We start from the raw sequence: 21,669 nt of genomic DNA, 5'->3' as shown, positions 1-21,669 counted from the left end.
CACACACACACACACACACACACACACACACACACACACACACACACACACACACACAAGCAAACGCTACCGAAAATATAGCCTTCTTGGCGAAGGCCATCAAACCAGTATAGATCTTTTTGCTTTTTCAGGACAGCTTGTCGTACATTTTCCCCGATGACATTGTTTGATTGCTGGATTGGTTGCTTGGTTGATTGATTGATGTTCACTGTCTATATAGGCTTGGCTGGTAAGACCCCTCTGGAGCAGGCGCGAGTGGACATGATTATGGACGGTATGGAAGAGATGGGGAGCAAAGGCTATGCCGCGTACTTTGAGAAGAACGAAGACATAAAGGTCACGACAAGTCTATGTCTACAGCAATGTTCTCCTCAGTTCTTCGAAATTTATCTTATTCACAACATTAATCGGCAGCCTAACTTGTGCAAATATTTCAACATTTACCAGCCATCATTTCATCAGTTTTATTTGTAGTTTTCGTCATAAGAGCTCATATGTGCGCACTATTGTTGTACTTTTCTATATAAAATCTATTTATATACATTTACTGCAACAGGCTGAAAGGACGAAAGAGTATGAGGACACTTTCCTGCCCCAGTTCTTTACCTTCCTCAATAAGCTGGTCGGCGACAGTGGGCACTTTGTTGGTAGTGAGGTACGTACAAACATTCATCAATTCAGAGACGCTAATGTTAGATGTATTCTATTTGAAATGTCTCTTTCAATACATACAACAACTATACCTCAGTCTATAAGTATGCCACTTGAATCCACTCAATGATGTGTTTAGAATTGTTATGCCTTTTAAAGAACGCTCTTGGCTGAAAGATTCTCCATCTGACGATTGGCGACATTGTCGATAACTATACTGTACTCTCATAGAACAGTCGATAATCAATAGTAAATCAGATTTTTCGAGTGTCTCTATTACAGCCTTCATCAGGTTCGAATAACAAACCTCTTAGTTCCCGTGACGTCAGTATTTGATACTCATACAACATTTCAAAATGTTTTCCAGCTAACGTTGGCTGACATCACCTTCTTCAACATGGCGACTTTGGTGGGAACCTGGATGAAAGTGCCGAATGTGGACGAGTTTTCCGGCCTGAAGAAGGTCATGAACCACGTGACCTCCAACCCTGGGATAGCCAAGTGGCTGAAAGAACGTCCAGAGACGCCATTTTGAATTCGATCTGGTAGAATAAGCGACTCCATTCCTTTTACATAATTGAAATCAAAATTAAGGTACCCGCTCATCTTTCCTTGTAAATATATAGGGGACCGGTTTCAATCAATCAATCAGGTGTTTTTGACTGTATTTCGGAATTCATCGATTTTTAGCTTACTCGTTGAGTTTATTTTGGAATAAAACTAGCCCAGTATGATCACAAAAGTCCCATACATTATGGTCAGCACAATTTGGTTGCTTGCTGGATACCTTTACTATCCCGGGCGCCCCATGTTCCAATGCCGGGGGGTGGGGGGTGGTGCCCGTTGGGTACCATAACTATCATTGCTAAACCAAAGAGAATGTTTTAAGTAAAACATGTATTGATAATAGAAATAGTGATTACCTTAGCACAGTCACAATCTGTACTGTTTACTTTTTCACATTACAGCAAATACAAAATGCGAAAGAAAACAATGATAATTAAAGATAATAATACAAATGTCGAAGAAAGGCATTGTATGTTGGCCATGCTGGAAGATTTAACCGCTGTAAACAATGTCGCCAAATTGGTTCTGAACATGTCAATTTAGGTACCAAATTTTTTTGTGTGCCAAATCTGATGTCCTTGTCTTAAGCAGATAAAAAAAATCAAATGAACATTGTATGTATGAAGGTTAATATCTACTGTCACTATCTTGAGCAGATGAAAAAATTTAACATTTTATGTATGAAGAATTAAATCTGCTGTCAGTGTCTTTAGCAGATAAAAAATTGAACATCTTATGTATGAAGAAAAAATCTGTTGTCACTATCTTTAGAAGATAAAAAAAATTAAACATCTTATGTATGGAGAATAAAATCTGCTGTCACTATCCTAATATAAGCAGATAGAAATTTAAGATCTTGTGTATGAAGAATAACATCTGATGCCATTGTCTTAAGCAGATGGAACATTGAGCATCGTATATGAGAAGAATAAAGTACTATCTTTAGTAGATAAAAAGATTGAACATCTTATGTATGAAGAATAAAATCTGTTGTCACTATCTTTAGTGGATGAAAAATGAACATCTTATGCATAAAGAATAAAATCTGCTGTCACTACCTTTAGCAGTTAAAAAACGAACATCTTCTGAAATTAGAATAAAATCTGCTGTCTCTTCCTATAGCAAATACAATATTGAACATCTTATATGTATGAAGATTAAAATCTGCTGTCACTTTCTATAGCAAATACAATATTGAACATCTTATATGTATGAATAATAAAATCTGCTATCACTATCTTTAGCAGATAAAAATATTAAACATCTTATGTATGAAGAAGAATCTGTTGTCACTACCTTTAACAGATAGATAATTGAACGTCTTATATATGAAGAATAAAATCTACTGTCACTATCTTATTAGTAGATAAAAACAAATTAAACATTTTATGTATGAAGAATAAAATTTGTTGTCACTGTCTTAAGCAGATAAAAATATTGAACATCTTGTGTATGAAGAATAAAATCTACTGTCACTATATCAAGCAGATAAAAAATCAAACATCTTATAAATGTAGAATAAAATCTGCTGTCATTACATTAAGCAGATAAAAAATCAAAATCTTATAAATGAAGAATAAAATCTGCTGTCACTATATTAAGCAGATAAAAATATTGAACATCTTATGTATGAAGAATAAAATCTGCTGTCACTATATTAAGCAGATAAAATATTGAACATCTTGTGTATAAAGAATAAAATCTACTGTCACTACTTTAAATCTACTGTCACTACATTAAGCAGAAAAAAAATCAAACATCTTATAAATGTAGAATAAAATCTGCTGTCATTATATTAAGCAGATAAAAATATTGAACATCTTATGTATGAAGAATAAAATCTACTGTCACTATCTTGAGCAGATAAAATTTCGAACATCTTATGTATGAAGAATAAAATCTGCTGTCACTTTCTTTAGTGGATGACAAATAGAACATCTTATAATTATGTATGAAGAAAAATGTTCTCTCACTATCTTTAGAAGATAGGAAAGGTAATATCTTGTGATGAAGAATGAAATCTGCTGTGAAAATCTTTAGCAATTAATAAATGTAGCAGGTAAAACATATTATGTATGAAACATACAGTATTTCACTATCTTTAGTAGATGAAAAATCTATAAAGTTGAAAAAGGTGTGGTCATCTTGAAATTAACTCATTCACTCATGAAATGAAGAACAAAAGTAGATATTCAAATCCAGCCTCCTTTTGCAAACAAATAAGGTCAAATGCTTTAGATCCGACAGCTATCATAATGCTAAGATAGATAAATACATAAAAGATTGCTTTGTGATTAGAAAAGATAGTGACACTCAAGTTTAGCCCCACCTGATTGTATACAGTTTTTTCTTGTTATCCTATATTGTTTAATTAGTAGAATATTATTATCCTATGTTATTAGTAGAATTGTAAGATGTATTCTGTATTCTTTCTCCGTTTTTTGGAGTTACACAAACACACATTATGAAATCTGAAAAATACAAAACCAGATGTTCCACTACAGTACCTTAACAAGGCGCCAGTCGCGCTTGTATTGACAAATTCCCACCTGCCAAATATCAACGCAATCCAACGATGCATTATTGAGTTCAACTGATTACAGACACAAAGTTACTCGCAAAGCAGCCAAAAACATGACCTTTTGCAAATATTTGATATGACCTGGCAAAAGGTAAAAAAAGTTTACACAAATGGCGTCTGGGGTGGAAAGACTGTGACAGTGTTGTCAAATATGTTGGTAACCACCAAATGTCCACGTGGCCCGATAGCAATACGCGTGGGTAGTGGTGTTTTGACCACGGTGCGAACAAATTCACCCTGGCTGGTAAACATGTCCACACGTTGGGTTAGTGGGTATGCCACCAAAATGTGACCCCAGGAATCTAAAAGAATAACAGGAGCCGTTATTTTACCAAGTCCATCGGTTTTAAATTTAAACAAGGAATCTCCAGAGTGATTGTAGACCTGGACAAACTCCTTTTCGGAAACAAAAATACGTCCCTTATTTGATGCCACAAATGAAAAGTGGTCTCCCTGTTCCTTTCGAAACCTATGATTGAGCGAGCCGTCTGGTTTGTAAATGAAAATTTCATCCATACCAGCCAGGATGATTTTGTTCGTATGTACGTCTATGGCAATGGTAGGATGAAGTCGAAGGTCGTCAAATTTAAAATTTCTAATTGGAAGGCCGTCATCATGACTGTACTGCACCACACCAAATGCGTGTGTGTGCCTGTCATAAATGAATTTCCCGACGACCCACAAATGAGAATTTCCGTCAATGGCGACATCGCAAGGGAACATTTTCTTTTCATCATTAAATGTCGTTTGGAATGAGCGGAGGAATTCCCCATCTATGCGATGGACTTGGACTCGACAGTTTTCTGATTCAGTTACGAATATCTCGTTGACAGCGGACACAGCGACACCAAAAGGCTTACTAAATTGCCTCTGGCCAAAGACGATCTTGTCCGAGTCCACGTACACATACCCGTTGTAGCTTTCTGAAACGAGAAATCAAAGATCTCATACCTCCGTGAAATATCCCTTTGGGGTATTTTTTAATTTCTTCATGCCACACCCCTATCCATCACTAATGATCCTCCCCCTGAATTCTTCCGTTGATCAATCCCAGATATTCCTCCCCATAAGAAGCCATTTGCCGGGACGACTCTCTAACTGACCATGGACTATACCACACTACTTTTACGAAGAGCACGTCTTCCTGCAATGCTGCGGTACTTCAGACACTTTCACTTTAATTATGCAAATTAGAGATTTATTTGCATCATTGGCAACTGCTAATCTTCCACCTGTCACAAACTGTCGTACATGTATTTGAGTCATATAATAGTAAACACTGTGAATATAGATTTTCCTCATTAGGTATGCAAATCAAATCCAAATTTGCATAATGTTCACTTCATAATGTACATCTCTGCCAAAGAAACCTGCATGCTACATATTTTGGAAATCCTTTGTTCCTATGTTCCGTTACGTTCCTTGGAAGATTTTGACAAAATTGCCCCTGCAGTTCAAAAGTAAGCCGCTACAGCTAGGTGCCTCAAATGTACATCATTTCTTCCTTACATCACAAGCTATCTGTCACCAAAAGTTCAAGACCATAGCATGTCTAGGTCAAAAGATACAAAATATCAAAGTTTTGCTGCAGTACCAAGGTCACACATCAGGGGTCCAAAAATCGATACTGACCTTCGTCTTTTCAACACCAACCCTCATACCAAATATTATCACAACCCATCCAGGGGTTCTCGAGTTATGGTGACCACAAAAATCCGGAAACACAAACAGACAGACACACACACAGACGACATACAGACACACCAAAAACTATACCTCCATTTTTCATGGCGGTAAATAGTAATAAAATTCGCCATCAACAACTGAGAATGTTCTTAGGGAAAACGAAGAAATTTTTCACTTCCATGTTATGCAGATGAAGTTTCATTGGAAAATGCATACTTGCCTAGTATGATTAACAAAGGAAATCAACTGGTATGAGCTTAACTAGGAGACCCCTGATCGAATCTTGGGGAAGTATATCTCGATTGAGGCTGTACCCGCCTTTAAGAGAGTAATGGTTTATTGAACAAAAACATATCGCCACACTCGCAGCCCAACGGCTGAATTGCCGTTGCAATATCACAATAAATGTTTCTGCAGTATATGAATCTTTCAGAAGGGAATTCTGTAAGACTGATAGATATAGGTCCAGCGCTATCCCTCTCATGATTATACTACTGAACGCTTGATTGCCCTCCCTTGATACATATTCTTTGTGTTTTGAACTATTAGCCTCAAATGCTTATATATGAATGAAAATATCCTGTGATATTCTATGAACAGGTTTTATTCAAATGTCCGGAACCTGTATGGCTTGTAACGGTCGTGTTTCATGTTAATGTCACTGATCGATGCTTTCAACTAGTGTATTTAGTTCTTTTGATCGACATTTTTTAACTAGTTTAACGCTATATGTATTTTATCCATCATGGTCATCAGCAAAATGTTACTTAACTATTGACGATTTTAATGACTCTGTAAAATTTCCCTCGCAATTCAGCTCTTGGCTGCAATGTGTAAAACTGTTACATCTAAATAAACTATCATTATTATAAGTAAATGGGTGTCCCGTGTTCGAGGAGGTGCCTCGAGTACATTGAAGGGGAAGAGATAGCAACCTGTCCCTGTAAAAAAAAAAAATTCACTGCGACAGAAACAGCAAGGAGACTTGCTTACTAACGTTAACCTATGTGTCACTAGGCGCTACAATGTTAACGGCTATAATTACATTGGAACTACTTGTTGGTCAAGGATATTTACCTTTCTTGGTTGAGAAGATTTGCTTTGCAGTCTTGGACGATCCAAACCCGCTCAATTTGGTAGTATGAGGAAACTGCTAAACAGAAAAATATATAGATGAATTAGTTAGGCAAGCATACCTAGCAAAACAGAAAAAAAAATATATCGACGGAATGAGTTAGGCAAGCATACCCGGGAAAGCCCGATATCTAATTTAGTCAGATCTAGAGTTTGGTTTGGTTTGGTTTGGTTTGATACAGATCTCCATTAGTGACTGATATGTCACTATTCTTCCTGGAGTCCGGGTGATTTGTAGAGAATCACCGACTCTAGACGGAAGGATTTTGCACCATCGCACACCGCACCATCGCACGTGTGGGGGTTCTTTACCGTGCCTGGGTTGTGGCTCTCCCCATACACGGGACCGTCATTTAACGTCCTATCCGAGGGACGGCCCTAGCCGAAGCTAAATACTCATTTTTACCTGAGAAAAGTAAGGAAAGTAGTGTAAAGTGCCATTGCAGGTAAACCAGTGCTGTCTGGCATTTTCCTCTGGACTGCCTTTCATCAGCCAAAAAAGATAGCTTTTCACTAATGCAAATAATTTTCTGGACAGTACATCTATGCTGTCACTTCATTTGGGACCTATAATATGTAACGGAGTTTCTGGCGTTCGTGTTGGTGACCTTGAAGATTGTAAGTGTTGTTTACACTGGTATCAATTACACCCTCCGCTATACGTGTGGCAGGACATGCGCGCAAACATCATTTAAGATCGCGACATGTTGTGAAAAAGACAGAACTAAAAGCGCCGTTGTCGTCAGATCATCATGATCCGTGCTTTGTGCAGCTGGACCAGATGTTTGGCTGGTTACTCTCAGATGCTGAGGTACCACAAAGAGAGGACGAATCATGGTACAGCTTACATAGTCCAATCACAGTTGCTGTACCTTGGAGGTGGAGGTGCCTCCAGCCTGCACCACGGTACAATAGACCTAACGTCGTGGTCCAAGTAGCCTAAACGCAGTTATTGTACCATGAAGGTACCTCCAGGATCCTCCATTGTACAACAGGCAGCCCAGTAAAGACCATGGTGCAATAGCCCAAACAAGAGTCAAGATATCGGAAGTATTTAGTTGTTAACAAGTTCCATATGACCAGATAGTAAGTTAAACGTTTATTGCAAAATTTTGCCCGAAGATTGCAAATGCCGATGGCAAACGTACAGGGGATAGTAAACAGTAGAGTAAGCGACTACCCTAGTCTGAAGGTGTCATTTGGATGTATATGTTCTGACACATTGAATGGTGAAGAATTCCAATTTATCTGCAATGTGTGTGCTCTGTTATGTTAAGAGGGGAGTAGTTTTGTCTTGTCTGTAAACGTGGATAGATAAGGATGTAATTCTTTAAAGTGTCATTATTTTCTTGATCTTAATGGGGGGGGGGGGGTAATTACCAGACGAAATTCTCGGCCTGAAATGCATGTCTGAGTGTTTTTTGATTAATCATATCAGAATGATTCTGAAAAAAATGCAGTTACCAGGGATGAGTCTTTGAGTCTTGATGAAATGTAATGTGATAGGAAAAAGAAAACCAAAACGCAGCAGAATCATTAACAAAAAAATATACATTTACTTTCGGATGATATTTGGAGACAATCTAAAGCTGACCTTTATCAGTATTACAAAATTCAAGATTGTGATTTGAATGCATATTTATTTAATTTCAGAATTTAAGGCCAGCGTTCTATTTTCATTCGTGGTGTTGAACTTGGTGAGATGGTACCATTCCTGGCTCGACCTTGGAAAACACACTTTACACGACTTTCTTCATGTAAAATAGATGTTTTATAATGTGTGCCTGTCTTCAGCTGGAGATGTAAAAGGCAGTGGAAGGGTAGGTATGGGATTCGCATGCAATTACCATAACCTAGACACAAAAAATTACACCAAACATATCGTGTTTGACTTACATAGGTCGGTGCACCTGTGTCTGTAGTGTCAGTTGGGGCCTCCTCTGACGATGCAGTCGTTGTTTTCTGAACAAGACCTGTATCCTGTACAATGTGCAACGTAAAAACAGCATCTCATTAATCGTGTCTACAGATGCTGCTTGATCCAAGTGTAGCGACGTAACTCACGTTGTGTATTTCTTCACCTGAGGTACTCAATGTAGAATATGTATATATGTATGTATGTGCATAGGCCAGGAATGGCCCCTCGCGTAGGGTAATACCGCCCCTTACGAGGTGATATACCCTTATTTGTCAGAGTACAAGACGGTGACGCGCCACGTCTCCCGTCCGGGTGAATGTTCGAACACGTCACTCACCATACGGCTGATACGAGACAGAGGTTCGCCAGGCCTCTATCCGGGTGATTTGTAGTGAATCACCAACTCCAGTCAGTCAGACAGAATGATTTGATCCATCGCACACCGCACCATCGCACGTGTGGGGGTTCTTTAACGTGCCTGGGATATGGCTCTCCCCAGACACGGGACCTCTATTTTACGTCCTATCCTAGGGACGACCCTAGCTGAATCTAGGTACTCATTTTTACCTGTCAGTGAGTAAAATACTTCATGGAGAAATAAACTGTTCTCCACATAAAAAAGAAAATGGGCATTTTCGACAGACTTTTGAGCTATCTGACCCAATCGTTCTGGAAACGTGTCACTGACTTCCTACACATGTGACGACACCAATAGGCCAAATAATCCGTTTCAATCGATTTGGTGATGGGGGGCGATATTGACTTCTCCACAATCTTCCAACTACTGCCACTTTTACACGCACACGAAACAACGTTACCCTGGTGATTGTGTTAATGATATGCTTCACCTACTTCAGTCACTGTTGTGGTCGGCAGCGACGCTTGATGACGTTACTGGCCTGATCGATGAAGGAACGGGGCTTTTGTCCAGAAGCACCGGGGTTGCAGAAATCTTTGTACTTGAACGATTTGTAGCCTTCCATACGGACATAGTTGTCATCACGGAGGGCTAATATCAAAATAAACAAAAGTCACTTTTCGTATGAAAGTAAATACTTAGTAAGTACTTAGTAAGTTCTCATTGATGATAGAAAGAATGAAGAGAGAGTGCGAGAGGGTGTTTGATGACCTTAAGCATTGTATCTGTCATTTGCTGTCAGTATCTTACAACATTCAACTGTAATTTACAGCAGTTAACTGTCGCGCAAACAAAAACAAGATGCCGCCATGTGAGAGCATTTCCGTAAGCCTTTTCGATTCTTATTGTAACTTCCGAGGAAGGAGGTTTATACCTCCGATGGGGGTGCTGCTTTTGTTGTTTCCGGGTCTACAAAACGGGGTTTTTAAAAATGTATTTCTATGAATTTTGTTATGTGGTAGTCGTCAAGGTCTCGATGAAACATTGTAATTTGAAACCCCTAGCAGTGTCATAAATACGTAATGAAACCCCTTTTCTGGAATTAGCGTGGCATGAGGGTCTGCATGCTCTTTTCCGTAAGGCGTAGGCAGCCTATTTTTATTTCCCGTAACTCGTAGGGAAAACCATCTTATCTACGTGATTCGTAGCGAGGCGACCAAATTTAGCGTAATTGCCTTCCGTTATTTAGCTTAATACGCAGGGGGTTCTTCTGAATTCAGCGTAAATCGTTGTCGGAACCCCCCATGCAGACCCTCCGGTATATGGACAGTTGGACAAAAGTGGGACCCCTTATCAAAGGGATATAACTATCATTGATTAACGGTAAAGAAGGGAAGGGGAGGATCATTAACATTTGTGATGGCTTTGGCTATGGAACGAAGAAATTCACAAAAACCCAAGGAGGTATGAGAGTCCAATTTCTTGATTAAATTGCATGGAGTTACTGACTGTATATGTGTGCACGCGTGTAAGGAAATGTGAACATGGCTGGCTATGCAAAATTCTATCAAAGACCAAAGTGACTGACCGTAAGGGTGTCTTCTTTGTTTTCAGTACGATGCATGATGATGGCTGTCGACAACCAACAGAAGGATGCTGCAGCTATGAAGATGAGAGAAGTGAGGAACACGCGCTGACGGGTGGATGCCTTCTTACAGCGGCCAGAGAGTCCGCAGATGTCTTCTGCACAGGTGTTATCTGTTGGTAGACAATGGCTGGGTGTACACACGCGTTTGAAGTCGCGTTTTCCGAGAAGACTCCGACAAAGGCGACACAGTGGAGACGATCTATCTCAAGTAGCACTATGTTAACAGAAATTTAAGGTACTGAAGTACCGTTTTACCGGAATCGACGTAGTTTAGAAACCTTAGCGTGGTTTACATAAGCGTTTCGCAGTCGACTCCGTGTATTTACACACAAGAAAAAGCGGCTTGCCCTCCACCGCTGGATGACGGGTGAGTATGGGAGATGGTTGAGGGCCCCCAAGGGGTTTCCGACAACGCCCTACGCAAAATTCGGGATGGCCGGTTACGTAATACGCTAAATTCTGGAAGCTTCATTACGCCAATATACGGAATACGTAGAATTAAAACCGCCGAATACGCTCTACGGAAAAGGGCTTGGGTGCCGTCATGGGTATTTCAGTACCCTAAATTTCTGTTAACCCTATTCAGACGGAGGTTTTTTGGTCATTTCTGGGCGGGGGGGGGGGGTGGCTTTTGAGGGCCGCGTTTGAAACTCCTATAACTCCTTAACGGTTTACGTTAAACGAATGAAGTAAAAGCGAAAAATGAAAATTGTATAAATATTCCCTGAAAGTGTCATACAACGAAAATGTAACAGCAAGCATTGATAACAGAATAATAATGACTGCTACGACTTTTGTTGTCAATAGCTACACCAATGACGTCAATATCTAAGATCCAGTTTGGGTCCGCAATTTTTGGTGCACCAGCTTGAATTTTCAAAAATACATTTTTCATTTGAACGTTTTTCGAGTAATAAGCTACTTGTACTTGAGCTGATGATATGGTCAGCCATCTTTAGGCCGATGATGCGATTAATTTAGCATAATTAAGGGTTAACAAAGTGGATACACAATGCAATTTACTAATTTGTTTAGCTCATTTGTCAAGCCTTCCTTTCCAATAATGAGTTTACTAATGAAAGAAGAAACATTTCTTCGCACGCTTGCAACGGATTTGGGGTTCCTAGTGCCATTCATATAATCCGATCAGCATGGCCTTAACGAAGATCACAAAAAAATTGATGTTAGAGGATTGTCTTACCTCATCACTGTTACCATTTAAGTCGCTTTCTTAATATTTATTACTAGAGTTCAAGAAACAAACAATGTTGTTACCTTCTCTGGTTGGTTGTTGTATGTCACCGTACGTTGGGTTGGCACAAAGACCGACAATGTCGCCGGTGAAAGATTCAGTTAACCCAGTACTGTTTGTCGCCGTGGTAGCTGATTGGCCACCATGTTTGTTTCTTGTGTGCTGGAGGTTGTTTATCCTGACGTCATCTTTGTCGATGTAGTGGTACACGTGACTGTCGGTGTCGTCATCAGGACAGTCGGCTGTGACAGGGGATTGCACCTCGTTCTCTTCACTGTCGTAACATGGCAACGGTTCTGTATCATAAAGCAGAAAACATTTAGTAAGTCAAGTCAAGTCAAGTCAAAGTTTATTGCACAACAATTGTAAAACAGGTACAATGTATGGCAAACTTAGGTAACGTTATAATGTATAAGGCAACTAGTAATATACTAGTAGTGGAAGTAACAATAGATGAAGGTTACGCAATGTTGGAATGAACATAGTGTATGATGCATCGATGTGAAACAAATCCAGAATGTTGCTACAGACTATTTGCTAATAACATGAATCTAATACATACTACATTCAGGCTCGATTTTATACATACTGCATTCGGGCTCCATTTTATACAAACAATATGATGGAGAGGAGACACAACGAGGATCTTATCGTCTGGTATATACATTACTATGACAATGTTTACAAAATTAAGTTGATATCATGAGGTTTCTTTTATGTGTGAGCAGGTAGAGACGAGGTATTGTGTTCAGGGTTTGTTGGAGATGTGGATACAGGTTTGCAGGCAAACGAGCTCCATTCCATTCAATCATGCTGGACAGGGACATGTGGAGACGCATGTGTCACCTCTCCGAGAATGAACTGAACTGTTTAGGGTTATTTACAGGGTTCGCATCTCTGGCAGTCCCCAAAGTTGTGTATTTGTGGATCCTGGAACAGAATTTGAAATGAGCATTCTTGTATGAAAGCATTGCCTTAAGTTCATTTAATGTATCATGTAATTTGTAATAGTTGTTGTAACAACAGTGGGGCTTTCTACCTTATGTGCTTGTATATATTTTAGCATAGTGAGGCAAAAATATACACTTTAGTTTGGTAAAAGATGCCTTTTAGAAAAGGACAATGATGGAATACAAATTTTACAGTATACAATGACACAGGATGGTTACATTTCTGCACCATATTCTAGAATAATTGCTTCATTTATTAGTACCGGAGCAGGCAAAATACATTTTGTTCTATTTAGAAAATAGGCAAAACCATCGAGAAATTACACTAAAAACAAAATAACTGCACCTGATTGAAGTTCTATATCAAAGATTCACACACTTGGGCAACTAGGGCATCCATCGCAGAATATGGCAGAACATTTCATTTGAAATAGCATATTTTAGGAATTGTGATATGAAACATCCTTAGCAACAGGTATGTCGATGATATTGCCAATAAAAGCTTGCAGTTTGGTTATTCTTCTGCAACAACTTTACAAATTCGTGCCAATTTCACCTGGTAATTTACACTAACGTATTAGACGTATTTGCAGCCGAACTGAGCAGGTAATTCTTGGCATCTTGCCACCTAATTAAATGTGAAGCAAAAGCAATTGCAGAATACATTAAAAAAGAAATCCAGTGATGGAAGGATGTTGACACATAGGTAAGAGATCATACTTGTTGCAACATAGGTAGGATACAATTTTAATTACTTTGCCTTCATTTGTTTAATCCGTTACACGTTTATTACCCGGGATAAAAGTAACGGATTTTTGCATTATTTTAAGATTAACATTATACATCGATATCTAGTGGGGCCAGTTCTTTTTTTTCTTTGCTTTAGAACAAACGGGGACAATATGGCACTCAAGATGGTAACTTACATCAACAGTGCCATATGCACAAATTACAGACAGGAGGAAATTTTTCTTTTACCTCCCCGACCGCTGTCAGGTACCCATTTTTACACTTGGATAAGTGTAAAGTGCCTCTCCCAAGGCCACAAGGTCGGGGCACGGTGGGTATCGAACTCGGGACCTATAGATTTAGAGCCCAACGCTCTACCAGTTACGCCACACGTGCACACGACGCCACACATGGGGCTTGTTCATCGGCTAATGTTAATTATCCAGTCAGTAATATGAAATGCCTGACATTAACGGAAAATATAGGTTTCTTTGCACGAACAACACTAAAAATTAAACCTTAAACGGTGATAATTATATAATCACAGATGATATAAAAATGAATCGGTACCTTTGGATCCTCTTACTAGTACGCTCTAACAGGACGCAAAAATTCATTAAAAATATTAATTTCTTAAATATTTTTAGCCAGCCTCCTTTTTTAAAGGACAAAATTTGAAGTCAGCTGATAGCAATTATGATGTTGCACCATGGCTACCAAATCAAAATTTTCACTACGTTAGAATGTACTATCAAAATAACACAAGGAGCATTTATCGACAAAAATGGTACAGATATGTGTAAATTTTGGTTTCTCGCTTATTACTTGAAAAGTCTGGGGATTCTGCTACCCACGCCAGTCTCCTTTTTAAAAGGACAAAATCTGAAGTCAGCTGATAGCAATTATGATGTTACACCATGGCTACCAAATCAAAATTTTCACTACATTAGAATGTACTATTAGAATATCACAAGGAGCATTTGTCCACAAAAATGGTACAGATTTGTGAAATTTTGGTTCATCGCTTATTACTTGAAAAGTCTGGGGATTCTGCGACCCACGCAATTTAGACCTCAAAACAGATTGATATAACAACAAGAGCTAGGCAGAAAGGTAAAATTTGCAAAATACACAATGTTTCCCTTCGCACTGTGGTCTATCGAAAAATACTGCTCTGTTTATTAATTTTTTACTCAAAAGAACTCATGTAACTAGTCCCTCCATTTCCGTCCTACCACTTGCTATAATGTGATCGAACACCACGTGGCGTCTGTTACTCAACCCGTATCATGGTGACAGCTATCTGGTCTTGGCCCTTAATATTATGTGTCTGTAAAAGAAGGATAAGAGAACTAATGGATGGATCTATATCAATATGTGTCGCTTCCTTGAAGGTAACATGAAAAACGCTCACGAATAAATCATTTTCCCTTGATAACATCATTAGCCCTTCTAAACATGACGTCTTTTTTCCTAAAACAGAGCTGCTGCCTTATCAAACATTAATCTTAGCTTACTTGTGCTGATGTCTTGGGGTGTGAGATATGCTCCACTGTCATTCGGTACAATTGACGAGTTGTCGGTGCATTCATCTGTCTGCGTCGGTCCCCCCCGAACAGATTCGGCACAAACTTCAGTGCCTCCATCGTAAGACGCACTGCTGGGCTCCTCGTGGCTAGTTTCCGCTCCATAGATGTTTGAATGTGTCTCTAAACCCTGTTGATGACTTGGTACAGGGAATGTAGACTCATTGTCATAACCTTCTGCTCCATAAAGTTCCGTAAGCTTTTCAGTGCTGCTCTGTTGACCATGGCTTGTCTCTCTGGTATAAATAGTATCTACATCCATTGTGCTAATAAGACACCAAAACGACGTAAGGTTACTCACAGGGCCAACTAACAATACGACAACTATAATGCTTCCGCCCTGTTGGCAATTCCAAAATTGTCCGACTAGTTGTTGATGACAGAAAACCAATGTTTAGAAACAAAGATCTTGCTGTATCTGGTAGTGGAAATGTTGTCTCTTGATGAGTCAAAAGCATAAAAGTACTAATGGATCAGACCAGAGGTCGAAACTCTCTCACTAAAATACTTGATTACTGGCTGCGCAGTGTTTTCGACTTCCCCAGACTAATCAGGCAAGGTCTCGTGACAAACACTATACTGGCTTATGTTTGTTTGCGTGTTTCTTAATCAAATAGCGTTGCTGGACGTGATAAGAGGATAGGCTATTCAAGCAAGATATTATGACTAATACATTAGATTTTGACGACGCCTCAGGGGAGTCGTCAAGTGGTATATATTGCATTCAGTCTGCAAAAACTCTAGGAATTGCATTAGCATTTTTCCACGGAATGCTAGTACTCCACAGTATGCTGGGTATGCAAGTCCCCCCCCCCTCAAATCTGTTCCAGATGTATCTCTGTATGCAATGGTGGAATGTAGGTCACACTGCCTCCCTGGAGGAATTTGTCCTTTAAAACTAGTGGTAGACAGGGAAACTCTGCACAATGGATCACGTTGTCTTGGTTGTTATGTTATGTTATGAAGGATACATTTTCTTTTCTAGAGCTTGTTCAAGCCTTGCGCCACAGGCAGACAGGAAATACTTTATATAGAGGACATGATCTTGAATGATGGCATCCAAATGGTTATCATATTCAGAGCCAAATATAATTGTTCAAGGCCTAATATACTATCCAAGGACTGGAATATTACGAAGTAGAACAGCCATGTGGGTTAGGTGCAAGAAAGTCATTCAAGGACGGAAGTGGTGGAAACAGTTGGTTCTTCCTTATTTTTTATTCTTCACTACACACTGTAGTGCTCTGAGCTGTAGGTTTAGGTTACTGGCAGACCAATGTGCTGTACCAGGCATAGTACATTTCTGCTGGCTGTAGGTTTATGTACTACTTAAAGTAAAACAAGTTCGGCGTTTACGCAACAAAGCATCTTATTTCCTTTATCTGGACAAATATAATTGAATTGGCCATAACATTTTGTCGAGCTGTATATGAAACCATTATGAATAAAAAAAAGTTACATAATCTGTGTCTTATGATATTCATCTTAGAAATTTATCCTTTCCTTCAGTATGAAAATTCCATTATTTTTTGCCTTGCCGCCGGCAAGGCTTTACGCCAGCTTTCTTCCATGGATGGACGGACCTGTTAACCCAGCCCTTCCAAAGCCCCTTCCAAAGGCCCTTCTTTTTGCTGGAAGGTGACAGTTCAAAATTAGTAATGACCATTCGATACAATGACCATACTCATATGTAGTTGACCCCTAAGGGTACACAAACATTAGGGAGGCAAGCCAATCCACTGGACCACGCTCGCTCGCGGCTAATCGCTCGCTCGCTCACTCGCGGCTAATCGCGGCCGAGTTTCATGGCTTAGTTAGACAATGGTACATTCCAGGCGAGTATTAAAACGCTCTTCTAGACGCATGTTACTGTATGTGGTCCAGCGTAATAAATCTACGCTTTAACTCACCATGTTTATATAAAGATATATCACAAATTGCATCAGAAGGAACTTAGTTTGTAATAAAAAAAAAATGCATATTCATTGTGGGTCAAAAAGTTTTACAAAACCTGTTTAATGTGCCAATAATTCATCTGACATAAATTATGATAATGAGGGGGGAGGGGGGCGACATGTGGAACTCGGGATTTTTAAGCGTAGAATCTAGTCTAACTTACCAAAATAACATAAAATACGCGGCAAGGCACAGCTTTTTTAAAAAGATTTCTTGTTATTCAGGCATTATACAATTTTTTCGTTTATTCTGCAAATAAGATCATGATTTGCACATATCTATGTTCCTCTCGGACCAAGTCATACATTCATTAGGTGATGACATTGACCGATGACCTTGTGTTCACCTGGAAGTAGTAGCTAAGGTCATTTCCTGTTCACTTCCGCGTTGGCGACTGTGACTGCGTGACGTGACTGTCGGCCTTACACTGAAACATTTGAATAAATTCTAAACGGAGGTTGAGGATTCTGGAGAACAATGCCGGCTTATAAACCGACTTACTTCAACGGAAGGGGCTCTGCAGAGATAGTCCGTCTGGTGTTCGCTGCGGGCGGGATAGATTACGAAGATGTTCGGCTTGAACGGGATCAGTGGCCCGAGCTCAAACCAAGTGAGCCACGCCCTCTATACCTGAAATGGATCTTGTACGATATATGAAAAAACAGTTTATTTTGAAAACCTTTTATAAAGCTTCAATTCCATTTATATTGTATATGCTATAATACAATAGACACAGAATCAGCCTGTTTAATGTTGTTTTGCAGAGACTCCAATGGGCCAAGTTCCGATCCTCGAGGTGGACGCGACGATGTTGTGCCAGAGTAATAGTATCGCACGTTACGTTGCAAAACAAACAGGTACGGGCCTTCCGAACTCGATGGGAGACATAGTGTTCGATAAAAAGTGGTGGGTTTGCGCTGTCTGTGGATGTCCGTCTCTCTCTCTCTCTCTCTCTCTCTGTCTCTCCTCACGTGTGTGTGTGCGTTAGTTTCTCTCTCTCTTTCTTTCTCTCTCTCTCCGTGTTTGTGTGCATGTGTGAGCTTTTCTTTCCCTCCCTTTCTTCCCCCTCCCTCTTCTACTTGAAACTTGAAACTTGAAACTTTATTACAATCAACTTTGCAGCCCCCATAGGGGCTGAATTGCATTGATTTTACACAACATATCATAACACAAAATAGCACTTCAGTCACCAGCGTTATACATATTGACAATTTGAGAAAGAAGCGAGATATCAATATAAAATCTTAAAACATATTTACATCAACATTTAGATAAAGCTTTTTGGGCTAGTGTCCGCGGTACAAACGACATCTTGTGTCGACTTGTTTTACTATGTGGCGTTTTCATTTCCACATTGCGACGTAGGTTGTATTGAGTTTTTACAACAGGGGGCAGAAACTGTCTGCAGGGATGTGTCGGGTCCTTCAGGATCCGCTGCAGCTCGCGCATAGAGGCCTCGTGTCGCCTGGACTGTAGTGTGGGGAGTAGATGATGGTCCACGCCAATGATTTTTGCAGCATAGTTTTTGATTTTTTTCCAGTTCATCCGACAGGGTCTTTGGAAGCCCTCCCCACACAGGTGATCCATACTCCACAATTGGCCGGATGAATGAGGTATAGATAGTTAGTAGTAAGTCAGAGGGTAGTCCGGCCCTTTTAGCAAGGCGTAGGTAGTGTATCCGTGGTTGTGCTTTGGATACCATACTTTTAACTTGTTCGTCCCAAGTAAGATCATGGGTAACGATAACTCCCAGAAGTTTGAATTTCGTGACTCTTTCCACTGGCTGACCACCCAGCATAAGCGGTGGGGGATTAACTGGAACTCTGCGGCAGCTTATCACCATGTCTTTTGTTTTCTTTGCGTTTGCTCCCATGCTGTATGAAGCAGCCCATGACTCTACAGCAGTCATAGAGGTTTGTAGGATACCAGGAAGAGATCCCATTAGACACTCAGAGTTAGTCAGGTCATCCGCATACTTCACTGGGGTAACACTGGGGTGGATGTTTTCGTCCAGACAGTTCATAGCTATGACAAATAACGTCGGCGACAATATTCCTCCCTGGGGTGTGCCAGCTAGAACGGGTCGCGAATCCGAGACACATCCTCCCCATTTCACGCGCTGGTTGCGACCACTCAGGTAGCTAGAGATGCATGCCCAAAGGTTTCGTCTTACGCCCAACCTTGCCAGGCTACACAGGAGCTTCCCATGGTCAATGTTGTCGAACGCTAATGTTGTTGACTGTAACTTTTCTAAACCAATGTAGCCTCCTAGTATCGCTTGCTAAGCTACTTAGTAAACACAGATCGTCTCCATATCTAAAGTAATTCCCCACTCTGCATTGTCTGTATAACCTATCAGCTAGCTCTTTCGTAAACAGCATGTATCTGTGAACGCAATGTAACCGTTTACATGTATTTTGTTTATTGGATATTGTGCTGTTACCAGGGCAAGCCCTTGATTATAGCCTCTGTCTAGTTGTGTAGCTGTATTTCTCTCTATACTAGCCGAATACAAAACCAAAATCAAACCAGTATAGGTATTTTTGCCTTTTCAGGACAGCTTGTCGTACATTGTACCCGATGACATTGTTTGATCGCTGAACTGGTTCACTGTCCATGTAGGTTTGGCTGGTAAGACTCCACTGGAGCAGGCTCGAGTCGACATGATTATGGACGGTATGGAAGAGATGGGGAGCAAAGGCTATGCCGCGTACTTTGAGAAGGACGAGGACAAAAAGGTCACGACAAGTCTATGTCCACAGCAATGTTCTCCTTATCGTCAGTTCTTTGAACTTTATCTAATTCACAACATCGACAGCCTGAAATGTGTTGCAAATATTTCCAAAATTTCCAGCCACCATTTCAGTTCCATTTGTAGTTTTCGTCATAAGAGCTCACACGTGCGCACTATTGTTGTACTTTTCTATATTAAATCTATTTATACATTTACTGCAACAGATTGAAAGGACGAAAAAGTATGAGGACACTTTCCTGCCCCAGTTCTTTACCTGCCTAAATAACCTGGTCGGCGACAGTTTGCACTTCGTTGGCAATGAGGTACATACAGACATTCTTCCATTTAAAGACCCTTATGTTAAATGTTGTATTCTATTTAAAATGTATCCCTTTCAATACCTACATCCATTATACTATGCCACTTGAATCCACTCTAGTTGTTTTAAGAAAGGTTAACGTTCTTGGCTACAAGAATCTCCATCTGAAGATTTGCGTCAATAATAGATAATATGTCAGATTTTACGAGTGTCTCTGTTACAGCCTTCGTCAGGTTTGAATAAGAAACCTCTTTGTTCTGCACGTGACCTGAGGACGTTGTCTGCGAGGGTATGACGTCAGTAGTTGATACTAATGCAAACTTTGAAATGTTTTCCAGCTAACCTTGGCTGATATCACCTTCTTTAACATGGCGACTTTGGTGGGAACCTGGATGAAAGTCCCGGATGTGGACGAGTTTTCTGGACTGAAGAAGGTCATGGAGCACGTGACCTCCAACCCTGGGTTAGCCAAGTGGCTGAAAGAACGTCCAGAGACGCCATTTTGAATTCGATCTGGTAGAATAAGCGACTCTGTCCATTCCTTTTATTCTATTAAAATCAAAATTAAGGTACCCGTTTGATGAGGTTGGCCTCAACTTTCCTTATAAATATTGGGTCCGGTTTCAATCAATCAGGTGTTTTTGACCGTATTTCGGAATTTATCGATTTTTAGCTCACTCATTGAGTCTATTTTGGAATAAAGCTAGCCTAGTATGATAACAAAAGTCCCATACATTATTGTCAGCACAATTTGGTTGCTTGCTGGATACCTTTACTATCCCGGGCGCCCCATGTTCCAATGCCGGGGGGGGGGGGGGGTGCCCCTTGGGTACCATAACTATCATTGCTAAACCAAAGAGAATGTAGTAAGTCAAACATGTATTGATAATAGAAATAGTGATTACCTTAGCACAGTCACAATCTGTACTGTTTACTTTTTCACATTACAGCAAATGCAAAATGCGAAAGAAAACAATGATAATTAAAGATAATAATACAAATGTCGAAGAAAGGCAAGAACCTTGCTAGCTTGTATGTTGGCCATGCTGGAAGATTTAACCGCTGTAAACAATGTCGCCAAATTGGTTCTGAACATGTCAATTTAGGTACTAATTTTTCTTGTGTGCCAAATCTGAGGTCCTTGTCTTACGCAAATAAAAAATCAAATGAACATTGAAAGTGAAAGTGAAAGTGAAGTATGTATGAAGGTTAATATCTGCTGTCACTATCTTTAGCAGATAAACATATATTGAACATCTTGTGTATGAAGAATTAAATCTGCTGTCATTGTCTTTAGCAGATAAAAAAATTGAACATCTTATGTATGAAGAAAAAATCTGTTGTCACTATCTTTAGAAGATAAAAAAATCAAACATCTTATGTATGGAGAATAAAATCTGCTGTCACTATCCTAATATAAGCAGATAGAAATTTAAGATCTTGTGTATGAAGAATAACATCTGATGTCATTGTCTTTAGCAGATGGAACCTTGAGCATCGTATATGAGAAGAATAAAGTACTATCTTTAGTAGATAAAAAGATTGAACATCTTATGTATGAAGAATAAAATCTGCTGTCACTATCTTAAACAGTTAAAAA

At 39.7% G+C, this 21,669-nt stretch overlaps 2 protein-coding genes across 2 annotated transcripts in view; both read left to right on the top strand.

Annotated features, from left to right (window-relative positions):
* LOC118414944 (hematopoietic prostaglandin D synthase-like) overlaps positions 1-2,290 on the top strand; it is a 3,168-nt gene extending 878 nt beyond the window's left edge. Inside the window, exons 3-5 of the mRNA XM_035819282.1 lie at positions 221-336; positions 557-655; positions 1,019-2,290. Of these exons, the coding sequence (XP_035675175.1) occupies positions 221-336; positions 557-655; positions 1,019-1,186 (383 nt within the window). The 3' untranslated portion in view covers positions 1,187-2,290. The remainder of the gene's footprint in view (positions 1-220; positions 337-556; positions 656-1,018) is intronic.
* A 16,567-nt stretch (positions 2,291-18,857) lies between these two features.
* LOC118413722 (glutathione S-transferase 1-like) lies at positions 18,858-20,575 on the top strand. The gene is made up of 4 exons (XM_035817250.1): positions 18,858-18,933; positions 19,639-19,754; positions 19,975-20,073; positions 20,408-20,575. The coding sequence occupies exons 1-4, from the start codon at positions 18,858-18,860 to the stop codon at positions 20,573-20,575; spliced, it is 459 nt and encodes a 152-aa protein (XP_035673143.1).
* Positions 20,576-21,669: the final 1,094 nt, after the last annotated feature.

The sequence above is a fragment of the Branchiostoma floridae genome, chromosome 4, assembly GCF_000003815.2.
Source record: "Branchiostoma floridae strain S238N-H82 chromosome 4, Bfl_VNyyK, whole genome shotgun sequence".
In the NCBI taxonomy this organism is placed as follows: domain Eukaryota; kingdom Metazoa; phylum Chordata; class Leptocardii; order Amphioxiformes; family Branchiostomatidae; genus Branchiostoma; species Branchiostoma floridae.
This window is presented reverse-complemented; position numbering and strand designations above follow the sequence as displayed.

Bases quoted from the DNA above. Each gene is read 5' to 3' on its own strand.
- LOC118413722 (XM_035817250.1), top strand. From the start codon at position 18,858: ATGTCTTTTGTTTTCTTTGCGTTTGCTCCCATGCTGTATGAAGCAGCC. The intron at 19,755-19,974 runs GTCACGACAAGT...TTACTGCAACAG, and splicing joins AGAAGGACGAGGACAAAAAG to ATTGAAAGGACGAAAAAGTA. The intron at 20,074-20,407 runs GTACATACAGAC...AATGTTTTCCAG, and splicing joins TGCACTTCGTTGGCAATGAG to CTAACCTTGGCTGATATCAC.